The sequence below is a fragment of the Hyperolius riggenbachi genome, chromosome 1 (genome assembly GCF_040937935.1).
Source record: "Hyperolius riggenbachi isolate aHypRig1 chromosome 1, aHypRig1.pri, whole genome shotgun sequence".
Classification (NCBI taxonomy): Eukaryota; Metazoa; Chordata; class Amphibia; order Anura; family Hyperoliidae; genus Hyperolius; species Hyperolius riggenbachi.
The window spans coordinates 470,199,081-470,212,897 of record NC_090646.1 but is presented as its reverse complement, the minus strand read 5'-3'; the positions used below and the strand labels follow the sequence as shown (position 1 = coordinate 470,212,897).

The 13,817-nt window shown below is 43.3% G+C and overlaps 1 protein-coding gene and 1 long non-coding RNA gene across 2 annotated transcripts in view; both read left to right on the top strand.

Moving 5' to 3' along the window:
* Positions 1-13,817, top strand: part of LOC137521346 (uncharacterized) — a 485,899-nt gene that overhangs the window by 281,042 nt on the left and 191,040 nt on the right. The window lies entirely within an intron of this gene.
* On the top strand, positions 5,225-12,476 carry LIF (LIF interleukin 6 family cytokine). The gene is made up of 3 exons (XM_068271498.1): positions 5,225-5,281; positions 6,277-6,461; positions 10,895-12,476. The coding sequence occupies exons 1-3, from the start codon at positions 5,266-5,268 to the stop codon at positions 11,363-11,365; spliced, it is 672 nt and encodes a 223-aa protein (XP_068127599.1). The 5' UTR covers positions 5,225-5,265; the 3' UTR covers positions 11,366-12,476.

The following is a 13,817-nucleotide window of genomic DNA, read 5'->3' as shown; positions in this document are numbered from 1 at the left end:
TACTTGCCAGTTTTCTTAAAGGATACCCGAAGTGACATGTGACATGATGAGATAGACGTGTATGTACAGTGCCTAGCACACAAATAACTATGTTTTGTTCCTTTTTTTCTTTCTCTGCCTGAAAGAGTTAAATATCAGGTATGTAAGTGGCTGACTCAGTCTTGACTTAGACAGGAAGTGACTACAGTGTGACCCTCACTGATACCTCTTTCTTGCTCTTAGAAGCCATTTTCTGCTAGGAAAGTGTTTTATAGTTGGAATTTCTTATCAGTGAGGGTCACACTGTAGTCACTTCCTGTCTGAGTCAGGACTGAGTCAGCCACTTACGTACCTGATATTTTACTCTTTCAGGCAGAGAAAGAAAAAAAGGAACAGAGCATACAGTAGTTATTTGTGTGCTAGGCACTGTACATACACATGTCTATCTCATCATGTCACATGTCACTTCGGATATCCTTTAAGTAATCAGATCATAGCTGAAATGCCGCACTCTCATGGCAGAACAATGTAATTATTGCCCCAAATCCCAGGGGAAAATTCCACGACTTTCCAGGTCGTGGATTTTGATGCCCGGGGAGGCAGAGCATTTTGCTGTAGCTCTGCCTCTGCTGGAGTCAATCTCCGCCTCTCCCCGATCATCTCAGTGAAAGAAGACTGAGAGGGGCGGGGAGAGGCGGAGATCGGCAAGGATTGACTCCAGCAGAGGCAGAGCTAATGCACAAAGCTCTGCCTCTACCAGGAAGCGATCCCCAAATTTTTGCCCCGGGATGTGGGGGGTATAAATACATTGTTCTGCCACAGGAATGCGGCATTTCAGCTATGATCTTATTGCTTAAGAAAACTGGCAAGTAAAAAAAGGTATTTTTGGGGGGCTTCAGACTCTGACTTGGGGGCTTCAGACTTTCTGTAAAGACTTTCTCAGTATGTTTAGTGGCTACACTTTGTGTTGCTGAGCTCTGGTCCTTTTTCCTGAATCTGCTCCTTAACAGACACTGACAATTTACATCGCACTTTTCTCCTGGCAAACTCAAAGCGCCAGAGCTGCGGTCACTAGGGTGCGCTCTATAGGCAGTAGCAGTGTTAGGGAATCTTGCCCAAAGTATGCTACTGAGTAGGTACTGGCTAACTGAACAGGAAGAGCCGAGATTCAAACGCAGGTCTCCTGCCTGTGTCAGAGGCAGAGCCCTTAACCAGCACATCCAGCCATTAGTACACTATGCAGCCACTAAGAAGGAGGCTCTCCCTGACCGGGAATCGAACCCGGGCCGCGGTAGTTAGAGCACCAAATGCTAGCCACTAGACCACCACTTCAGTGGGCAGCATTGCAGGAAATGACACGAGCGGTGGAACACAGCGCAGGATCCAGGAAATAGGCGAGTCATTGCTCTCCCTGCTGCCTGGCTTACACTGATTAAATATTGAGCAAATCGCTGGAGGGGAAGCACGGACGGGGGAGCCCCGGGTGAGGGGGGGGGGCTTCTGGCAGGGGTCCCCCTGCCAGAAGGGAGCTTCCGGCAGGGGGACCAAACTTTCGGCGGCAGCTTCCGCCGCGTCTCTGCCTGTTGCGGAGCTGTCGCCGAGCTGTTGCGCACACGTCTCCTGTGTGCTAGCAACAGCAACAACGGTGCCTCGCGTGTATGAGGCTTAAGGCAGTGCTGTACTGGGGACAGCCGTGTGAGACCGCTATCCCCCTGGGGGGCTCAGAAGCGATCAGCAGTGATAGGCTGACAGGGGGAGGGAGGGAGGTAAAAAAATAGGCATTTTTATGAATAGAAAAATTAAAAAAAATATTTACTAAAAAAAATAATAAAATCACTTGTGTGCTGAGTTGTGCGGCCCTACAGCAAGCCCTTAAAGCTGCAGTAGCCTCTTTAGTTAAAAATGGCCCGGTCACTAGGGGGGTTTAACACAGCGGTCCTCAGGTGGTTAAAAGAAAAGTGAGTTGTGTAAAAGTGGTGTATTTATAGGTATGTGGGCCCCCTCGCCATCCTCTCCGCCCGCTCTGTTCTCCTGCTGTCTCGTCCGGTAATTGGCCAGTCGCACTCTTCTGTGCATGTACGGCTTCGTTCACTCCGCGGGGGTGCGGGGGCATAGGCAGAAGGGTGCGACTGGACAGATTAGTGGAGGTGATAACAGGAGAAAAGAGCAGCTGGAGACGGAGCCCACGTACCACATGGGGCTGGGGGAAACCCCACGTAATTATAAATACACCATTTTACACATGAAGCAAACTTTTGTAAGTAAAGCATACTTTTTATTGACTCTTACTGTGAACCTAGCCTAAGGTATTTGTTTTCTTTTGAACACCACATTTAAAAACTTAATGTCATATACTTTTGAAACTATTTTTGAAAACAAAGAAACATAGTTATAGTTGTAAACAGAAATACACACTCTGCGCTGACTGGCAATAAAACGTGTAAGGCCTGGTCCACACTATGTCCGGAAACGTATCCGTGGCTGCGTTTTTCAAACCTGATGAAAAACGGAGTCCCGGATACTAATGTTCAAAATAGCAGCCAGCCTCACCCAAGTAAAAAACGGATCCGTCTGCGTTTGCGGGAACCCGTTTTCAAAACCTGAACGGAAGGTCCGGATCTGCTGCATTTTCACGCAACGGATCAGGACCACGGATACACGCAGGGGGTAGTGAAAGCAATGAGATAACACATCTCCAGCTCCACAGGCAAAAAACTGATGTGAAAACGGATAGCCTGCGCTTTATGATTGGCCTAAAAAATCCTCCCACTCCTTCCTAATGATAGAGACGTTTTCTGTCAGGGAAAAACTGAATGGAAACTGATGCAAAACTGATGCACTTTCATCAGTTTGCAGTATGGTGGTACTTCCCCTAATCTTCCCCTGATCCGGACTGCAGTGTCCGTCCTGCAACTGTGTCTAGTGTGGACCTAGCCTTAACACGCACTGGCTCGCTCCTCTGTGTTTTGAGATGGATAATGCCGATACCAGAGGTTGGCGCTCACAGTGCCACCTACCCACCCTACCCTTAGGCCCGGTTCACACTTGCGGTTGTTTGCCAAACGGACCGGATGACCTGACCGGATCCGGACCGGATCCGGATCGGAACCGTACGGTTCTGATCCGGATCCGATCCGGATCCGGTCAGGTTGCATCAGGTGTCCATCAGGATGCGATCCGGATCCGTTTGGCAAAAAAACGTTAAAAACAAAAAAAAAGTTGGGGGTCTGGGAGGTCAGCAGAAGGGGGACCTGTGGAATCAGGCCCTCTGCTGTTTAGCACTCACCTCCACCTGCGACATGCTGCCAACATCTCCGGATCCGGATCCAGCTGTGCTGCTCCACTCCAAAATGCTTGCCCATGTGTCCCCATCCAATATCGCCGCAACAATCCCCATAGGAAGTGGGGTAGAACATCCGGATTTCTCAGCCTGTGTGTTGTGCGCTCTCCGGTTCCTATTGGTTTGTATTGGCCGGATGGTGCAGTCCGGCTCCGCCCCGGATACGGCTGCCGGAGGAGCCGGATGAAAAAATAGCGCATGTTGGAACGGAGGCCGGAGTCCGGATCCGGCCCGGATCCGGTCCGGCTCCGGTTCGGCAGAACGGACGCATGTGAACGGACGCATAGGCTTTCATTGCTATGCCGTGCGTCCGTTCCGTCCGTTCTGCAAGCGGTGCGGCTCCGGCACGGCGATTCCGGAGGGCCACCGCAAGTGTGAACCGGGCCTAACTCAGAGAGTATGCACAATGCACTCGTTCCCCCCAATAATGATCAAATAAATATGAGATTCAACTTATATATACACAATGTTCACTATAAAGTTGTTCCAAGGCATAAAGCAGGCATCAACCTATCACACAGTTCTAATCCCAATGTCCACAGTCTGTATATATCACACCATCCCCTACTGAGAGATCCAATCCACATCTAATGTCTGTAGCTTGAATACGACACACACTTCTTACACACACTGGCAGATTCATGTATCCAGAAAAAAGACTGTCACCACACCTCTGTGAGATACACTCACTCACCAGATAATTAGACCTGCTGATAGGTCAAATGACGCCTTGGGACAGTCACAGGGTCGTCCCTCACCCCTCTGGCAAGATCCAGATACAGACTGTGGAGATTGGGATTAGAACTGTGTGTGATAGGCTGATGCCCGCTTTATGCCTTGGAACAACTTTATAGTGGACATTGTGTATATATGTTGAATCTTATATTTATTTGATCATTATTGGGGGGAACGAGTGCATTGTGCATATTCTCAGAGTAAGGGTAGGGTGGGTAGGACCGTAGGTGGCACTGTGAGCGCCAACCTCTGGTATCCGCATAGTTATAGTTGTAGCAGGGACAGTGCAGTAAGTGAACACCGGGGACCAGGAAGAGGCTGCCAGAGGGGCATTTAGGAAGGATGCTGAGCAGAGAGGAGAACGGGGGAAGCGGTAGACATCAGGACAGGTGACAGTATGCATAGCTCCCAACTGTCCCTCTTTCGGAGGGACAGTCCCTCTTTGGGAGCCCTGTACCTCTGTCCCTCTTTCCTCCTCATTTGACCCTCTTTCAGGACTTTGTCCCTCTTTCTATGTAAATAAATATATATTTCTCTACTAAAAATGTGTTCGATCAACTCTAAACTTTATTCCCATCATTTAAATTGATATATTGCTAATTTTAAAATGTTAATAGAAAGGAAAATGAACCAGGATAGAAAGGACCAGTGTAGTTTAAATTATAAAACAACATATTTTTCTAATGCAATCTTTATGGTATGGGTGACTAGGGGTGTGTCAGGGGCATGGTGGAGGTGTGGCAGGGGCATGGCTTAATTGTCCCTCTTTCTCATCTCAAAAAGTTGGGAGGTATGGTATATGGTTATGTACTCAGATTGTAAAGCTATAGTTACTTTTTATGTAAAACATTTTTATCCTTTGAACTTCTAATTTCTTCCTCTGTTCCAACTTTGGGGGGGGGGGGGGGGGGGAGTTTTTGTGAAAAATAGACACAGGATGGTGATTCAGCCTCTAACTTTCACCTTGTTTCCCACTAGGGATTTCCAGATTAAAAATGATTTGACCCAATGCAGATAGGAGTAGTGAGAGAGAGACATGAATGAATTCACTTCCTGACCTGTACATCTACTGATTGGCTGAGGGAGTAGGCTTACATTGTTTTGTTTTTTTTTTTTATTCTCGCTATATAAGTCATGGTTAAAAATGTGAGCCAGAAACGCTCCAGACACTAGCTATTGCACAGCCTGCCCAGGGGAGGCTTGAACATAGAATGCAGCTTTTGGCAGGTAACACATCCTCCACTTTATACAAAACGGACTTGTTTGCTCTACTGCTGGGAGTTCTGTAACAAACTGGCATACCAAACATACCTTAGTGTGATTTTAAATGGGTCGTTATCAGAGGACTGGAAAGTAGTTTTCTATGGGTCTGATTTGTAAACTGTGCAGTGGGTTTATATCCTGAACGAGCTAGTGGAATTGAGAAACTAGAGAAGAGATGTAACTTTTTTCTCAGGCAAGTCCGGGCACATGACAGAATCAGCAGCTCGCACAGCACTGCAGACACGTGTAGCTGTGATCAAGTACAAGAAACAGCAGCAGTAATAACCTGTGTGCCATTGGCTATTTATCACCTGTCAGCTGTCTTTCACATGGATAATGTGATATCTTTGTGGCTAAGGATGACTTTATTTACCTAATGATATGTTTAGAAGTGCCAGACTGTGTGTAAGTGTTTCTTTTATATGGAAAAGAGTTTGTCTGCATGGGCACTTGTGTTGTTTCTGTTCTGTGTTTCTGAGGTATCTGAATGAAGTTCACATGGAGGATCAGATCATTTGCTTTCACTTTTGCCATTTACACACAATTGTTCTATTGTGTTTCTGTAAACACAGTATGTGCTATTCTGCTTGCATTGCTGTCAGAGAGAATGCACTGAAAAGGCTCAACAGAGGCAGACCATCCTTTCTTTTGGCATGCTTGCCTCTGGGATCATTAGATGCTACTTACTTTGTACAGCGTCACATAATACATTGCTGCTTTATAGATCAATAATAACATTAATAAGCATTGCTGGTAAAGTGGTTAATTGTTAAGTAGCTTTCTGCCACTTTGGAACAAACAGAAATCTGTCTGCAACTGAATAGAGAAAAAGTTATGTTCACATTAAGTTTTCTAACCACAAAGCAAAGTTACAGAATGCATTTGTCTTAGGGATGAAAGCTCACCACTCTGAGGCTAATGGGAAACATATGTTTTGCTTTTTTTTCTTTTCTGAACAGGGATTGTGCAACTACTGATTTTCCAGCAGTGGGCTCTGCTAATGGCAAAAGCAAAGCCACTGGATGCTGTAAGCCTACTCTGCACAAATGTCAATGAATGTAAAAACCTGACTGGCATCATGGCACAGATCAAATCACAGATTACACAAATGCATAAGGAAACCGGGGATCTCTACCACACTTATGTAAGTTAAACATCGTTTGGAAATCTTGTTCTGCAGATTGAATGCTGTTCTGTCGAGAAAATGATGAAAGGGAATGTGTCACATTCCTCTAAAGTAATGTATGTTGCATCACCAGACATTAGACTAGGAACATTCCCTGCTCTGTGACAATAGGGTGTGTTATATCTTATGACTGTTCAACAACCTATCAAATGCTAACAGAAACTGGTGAGGAGTTAGCTGACATAACGCAATACAAGAATTTCTAGGAAGGAGGGTGATATGTACCAAACCAGAGATTTATAGGCTGTGGTGTACTGTTAGCAGGAGACATTGCTTTCTTAGAAATCTACTAAATTAAAGGCATAGAAACCAGAATGTCGTAACATTTGTCATAAATGTTTATTGAACAACTAGGAAATACACAGTTTAAGAATTGTGTAATTTTCAGTTACTTGTAAATTAACTTTGTAAGGAAACTTGTCAAAAGCGCATGAGGATGGAAGAGCAGTCAAATTAAGTTAATTTATTGCGCTGCACACATCAAGTCATATGAAAAAAAGGTTCCTATATTTTTAAAAATATTCTCCACACGCAATATTTTAAGATTGCAGGGTTTGACTTCATGAACCCTTCACTAGTTTATCCCCCTTTTTTTAACCTTAATCTGTGCTTACAATCTATCATTGTAGAATACTTTGGGCCATATCCTAATTGAGGTGAATAGTAGCTTGCAAATGCGAGCTACTTATCAAATAGGGTCTTCTGTTCTGTGCAGCTAAACATCCTAATACCTGCTCCAGTTCCGGATGAAAATGGTTTGCTGGCATCTTTGAAGCTCCCACTGGGGCTCCCCATTGGTCCTCTGTCTGGACCAATGAAAATTGTCCAGACAGTGGACCAATGGGGAGCCTCAGCAGGAGCTTCAAAGATGCTTTGCCGGGGCTCTGAGAGAATTGCAATGACTGGACTTGCGTCAGATGTTTGGCGGAGATGCTGCTAAATTGGCCTGCCTCAGCTACAGGGGGGGGCTATGTGCTAACGGCCTGATGGGGAGCTGGGGGTCTCCTTATTAAAGGAGACCCCGAGATGCAGCAGCATAACTCATGAGTTAGCTGGTTTAGACCGGATTTTTGCAGGTCTAAGCTAACTCTCATGTCTGACGGGAAGCATCACTTCCTCGCACCATAAAAATGTAATTGGATAGGGCGTTGAGAACTCGCCAGGCCATAATATCGTCCAAGTGAGTTCTTTACTGCACATGGGGTATTACATTTAATAGTATTAGGCGATGCCCTCATGGCCTAATTTAAGAACTCGCCAGTGCTTATCGCTGGCGAGTTTGCTAATTGGATATAGCCTATTGTGCTAATTCTGACAGTGGTTCTGTTCTGACTCAGCAATACCGGCACTCATGCTGAGCTGACACGCAGCCACTGCTGGATACACACAATAATACCTATAGTGGCTTAACGCAACCACGGATTAAGGTAAGAGAAAACCTGCAAATGTTCTGTTTTACCTTTCACATCTTAATTACGATAGTAGTAGTTCCACACATTTAAGTAGGTGACAGAAGTGTATGGGGGAATTAACTTTAAGCATAACTGAAGTTAAAAAAAAAGTTGGATTCTCACCACAGTAGAGAAAAGTTTCTGGATATTCTAGTGGCTTCCTCGATCTTTTTATGCCCCTCTGTTCCTGTGATGGGACCCTTGGAAAAAATTGAGCAATAATGTTGACTATTGCTCGTCCTTGCATGAGTAAAGCCGTACTGTGTGGGCCCAAAATATAGCCTGCAAGTATGAACGGCTCCATGCTACTTCACTACCCTAGTGACACCAGCCATGCTCGTACATGTTAAGCTTGGGGGTGTAATCTCCACAGTCAGCATACAACACATAAGCTGACGTGAAGGAGGTACACACACCAGCACAAGGGATCAGGATATCCCCAGTTTAGTGGAGGAGAGGACTGACTCCAATAGGAGATTGTGGTGCACAGAGCCGGTGCAGATCTGAACAGCCACAAACACTTTCGTAATAACGTCTCAGCGCAAGGTAGCGCTGAGCGCATAAACCAGGACTGAGGAGATCAGGACAGGTAGATAGAATGAACGCTTGCTAGCTAGCGATTACTTAGCGACAGCAAGCGTCCAAAACCAGACAGACTGGAATGAGGCAGCCAATGCGTTGCGGCGATGGCGTGCCTCACAAAGACAGGACAGGAGAGACAGGAAATAGCAGGATCGAGATAGATGAACGTAACACAGATAAATATACAATAAGTATGTTTTCCTAGCGTATTACAATTACAGCTATCAATGGAACTATTCGTAACGTCTGACTAACATATGTATATATTGGCAATGAACCGATATATGACATAAGCAGGAACTCTGACTAAGACTGAAGTAATACAGGGAACAGGACTCAGAAGGATTCGCTATCTCTTCGCAGAGATGAACGCAATCCACAAACAGGACCAGGAACAGGATAACTAGCTCAGCACGGGTGTTCACGATACGCGCAAACTACCAAAACGTGCTGGAAAACTGACTAGCTGAACACAGGAAATAAACAGTTCGTGTACGTATATATCAGCGACACTGATATATTAACGCAACACGAATACAAGGAAAATAACAAAATGCGCAAGTATGCGTATATATTGGCGATGAACCAATATATGACACAAGACAAGCAAGTAGCAACTTCTAGAACAAGAGCAGAACTAGGAGGACTCGCTGACCCCTTCGCAGGAGTCAGCGCAGTCCACACGGACCAGGAACGAGGTGGGGCACGAGCAGAGTAACAGATAGAGTCTGAAACTATGATAGCCCATGAGGCATTGCAGGAAGCAGTTCTTTATACTGAGGTCATCCAATGGGAGCAGACCTGCAGATTCCCACACAAGTGAATGGTAATTAATCACAGGCTGATAGCAGGAAAAGGCAGACAATGATATGCAGCCTGCAGGAAAGGGACCGCCCCTCCACTGCAGCAGACAATGTTTGTTTACACAAAAGCATATTAAACTGTCATAAACTTCAGAGCGACTGCAGATGGAATCAGCAACTAGTTTAAGTGCAAACCAAACTATGCAAGCAAATGCATGTAATGACATTAGAACTGCTTGGTTTGCAATACCAGTGCAGTCAGCAGTAAACGCTGCAGAAGCGATCATAACAGTACACCTGGGGGGACTACTTTTTTGTAAGCTCAGCCTGGGATAATATGTGAAGAACTTTTCAGAGACTGAAACAGGCCAAAAACATTTCTTAAATACACCTTCTCTAGTTAGTCCATTCTCAATGAACCATACAAGACTAAAGCCTATGTATTGGGCAGACTGCAGCAAAGTAAGACCCCTATAAACTGGACACACAAGTTCCAGGCTTTTCCCAGGAAAAAAATATGAATAATACTAATGCTCTGTCTATCATATTGAGAAAATGTTATCAAGTTGTTTGGCCATGTGCACAAATACCATGCTGACTTGACTGTCCTGCTGCCCTACTGTAGAAGGCCTGTCATCCTGCCTAATACAGCAGAGGTTGTGCACCTGCTGTGGTCTCCTCAGAATCTGTCAGTTAAATGTCCCACTCTCACCTGACAGACACTAGCTCAGCTTATGGTTTGTTTTTATTAAAATGAGACTTTGGCATAAATATGTCAAGACTCAAGACTGTAACATGATATTCATCTTCTCTCATATGATGTATGGTAACCTGTGCATTATAAAAGTACAATAAATGTCACATGTGCATGTAGTGATTACTACAAAAGACTCTAGGTATTTTCAAGGTTATTCTATACCTGTGAAATCTAAACCTGAGTGAAATCTGACTGCTGCCCTCCAAGCTTTTAGAAAAAGTAGATACTTTGTTCCTTATAATTTGCTTATTTTACTTGAAAAAAAGATAGCTGATATATACTGGTTTCAACATTTTACTTGACAGTTATTACATCACAGAATTATTACTTTTTTGGATTAATATAACGCCATCCACAAAATATAAAGTAGAGTCACGGTTATCTGTCGCTGACAGGGATTGGCTGATGCCATTTACGTATGCTTTATGGTTGCTTGAGACTCAAGTTTAAAAATAGGCCTAACTAATACAATACTATACCCCACTCAATATCCATACCATTAACTCTGTATTAAATGTTAAAATACAGTCACTGAAAGTATATTAACCTTGGTGGAGCTGTGGAACCCAGACTTGAAACACAGCAAAGCCCACAAACAGCCTAAGAAGGTGGCCTTCACCACTGTGAGTACTGTTGGCGATTTTCGCTGGTTGGTCGAGACTGCTGGCTAGTTGATTTCCCGATAACTGGGACTCTACTGTATTTTCAACAGTATATTGTGCATATTCATATGACTTTTGCATGGTTATATTATATTTGATGACTTTGTTTTTAAAAGATTTTCTGTTATTGCCCTAGGTACAGTCTAATAACTTCAACGATAAAACTGTAAAATACTTGTGCAATCCAGACTCTGAGAATGATTTTCCTAAATATAAACTAACTGACGGAAGTGAAAAAGATAAAGTGGTTGAACTATATAAAGTGTTTCATTATATGAAGACCGCAATAGTAAACATCACAAAGTATCAAAAGGACCTAAATCCGAGGAAGAACCATGGGACTTTGCACTCCCAGCTAAATACCAGCAAGGACGGGATAACGGCTGTTATTTCCAACCTGTCCTGTATTCTGTGTCAGAGGTATCAATTATCAGAAGTGACTGAACACTATAGGATGCACCCCCCAACAAATGGTTTTGCAAAGAAGAAAATGGGATGCAAGGTGCTTAAGAAATTTGAACATTTCCTTTCAGAAGCCACAGGAATCACTGATTTATGGTTTAACCAAATGGCTGATGCTGAAGATCCACTTACAGACAAGAGATGAACAAAGCTGTGTTTACAAACCACAAATGAGCAGTCTAAATAAGACCGGGATAAGGAACAACCAGAAGGTCATGGAGAGATAAAACAGTCTAAATATGTGGTTTAGTTATATATGAGCTTGTCTGTATGCATGTTGGATTCATTTGGCTCTGTAATATTAACAAGCGGACACATCATTGCATCCAGCGGTTCTGGAGGTGTGTTTAGCTATCAGCAACAACAAAGAGATGATTTGCATATTCAGCAGTGATGCATCGTGGGAGACATCTCAGAGCTCACTCCAACCAAAATAATTGCAAATACCTTCTGTTTTAAGAAGGCAAACTTTTGTTTTCCATAGCATCTTAGTAAGAGGGCTTTTTTGGTTTTTCAGCCCCTTACACACTCCTAGGAGTTCTTGTTCACCATGAGCTTACTGGGAAATCTGTAATTCTGGGTATTTCGTGTCCTACCCCATAGAGTCATATTAATCCATACCTTGCACTGATGAGGATCAACCAATCCGAAACAGATGCATAGTGGATGTAAAGCTTTTAGCTAGGTCCACACTACACGGTGCAGTGTTGTGGACTGTGACAGTGCAGTGTGGTGGACTGTGACAGCGCATGTGTTGCTGCTGTCAATAAATCGTGGACACACGTTCACACATGTCCATTGCATACGACGCGCCTTAATTGCATTGCTATTATGAAACGTCAGACCTGTGTCTGTAAAAATTGTGCACTGTTGTAAGTTTAAGTTCCAGCAACGCTTCAGACCTAAGGGACACAAACAAAATGGTTATGTGTCAATAGATCCTGTAGGAACATAGGATCCATCAACATATTTGTTATTTTTTCCTGGGTGGAAAACGGAATGTTTTTTCTTCGTAGTGTGAACAAAGCCTACTGGCCCTTTCATACTTAAAGCACTTATGTACCTTAAGGATTTGTCATGTATTTTGGTGCATTTTTGGTGCACAATGGTTTGCGCGCTTTAGCTGCTGTGTAGATGAAAGACACAAAAGTGCGAAAGTGTAAATGATCTTTACATAGAAGTTGATAGTTCTATTAAGTGTAAAGTTAGCTCTGTCTTTATTTATTATAGTTTATTTATTTATTTATGTCTCTTTACATACCAGTTGACTCCCATAGCTTTTTGGGAAAGTATATCTTTTCAGCTTGAAAAGTAGAGTATTTCTGTACTGCACAGAAGTTAAAAAAAAAAGAAAACAGTGTAATTTAATATTATTTATTTAAACTATTTTGGTTATTTATTTTTGTAAAAAATAATATATATATATATATATATATATATATATATATATATATATATATATATAAATATATATATTTTACAGTTGGACATTGTTTTCTTGCAACGGTCTTTTCATTTCTTTGATAATGTTTAAGCAGTTCAAACGATTAAATCCAGAAAAGCTAAATCTGAGTTGAGTACATTCCATTTCACTGATGTATCACACTGGTGCTGGTTTACAGCCCATTACTTCTCCTCTGAGAACTTGGTAAATTACATAACTCTGACATATTGGCTTCCATGGCATGCTTATCCAAAACCGTATGTTTTACCTATTTTATGACTGCTGACTTGCTGGTATTAGTACACCAAATGGCATGTATCCATTTTCCTTCAGATATATTTCACGGCACAAAATGAACACTTTTGAGTTTTTGAACACTTTTGTTTTTGAGAACAATTTTTTGGGCTGTGTATTGATACCATTTATTGGACTGCTCAAATTTGCCTCTTTTTGAGATGTATAATACAATGCAGCCAAATATAATGATATTTGGCTGCTATAAAGGTGAGAGATTATCATAAGCTTACTGAAGGAGGTTTTTAATCAAAATCAAATTGAATTACAGTAAAACCTTGCACTGCAAGTAACTTGGTTTGCAAGACAAACAAAACATTTTTATGAAATTTTGACTTGATAAGCAAGCAATGTTTTGATATAGAAGAGCAGAGCTTATGTGTGCATCACATCATTGCAACTGAGCTTATGGTTCTTTTTCCTTTGACACTGCAGAATTGTACTTCATCTGAGTGTAGGGACTGTACAATGTCATATTTCCATGAAATCCTCAAAAGAATGCTAAAGCAACTGTCATTGGATAAGTTCCTTGTTAAAGAGACTCTGAAGCGAGAATAAATCTCGCTTCAGAGCTCATAAATAGCTGGGGCACGTGTGCCCCTGCTAAACCGCCGCTATAGCGCGGCTTAACGGGGTCCCTTCACCCCCAAAACGACCACTGCGACACTTGGTCGCAGATTTGGTCGCGATTTATTGCTTCCTGGAGGCAGGGCTAACGGCTGCAGCCCTGCCTCCAGTCGCATCTGTCAGCGGCGCATCGCCGCCTCTCCCCCGCCCCTCTCAGTGAAGGAAGACTGAGAGGGGCGGGGGAGAGGCGGAGATACGCACTGACAGACGCGCGTGGGGCAGGGCTGCAGCG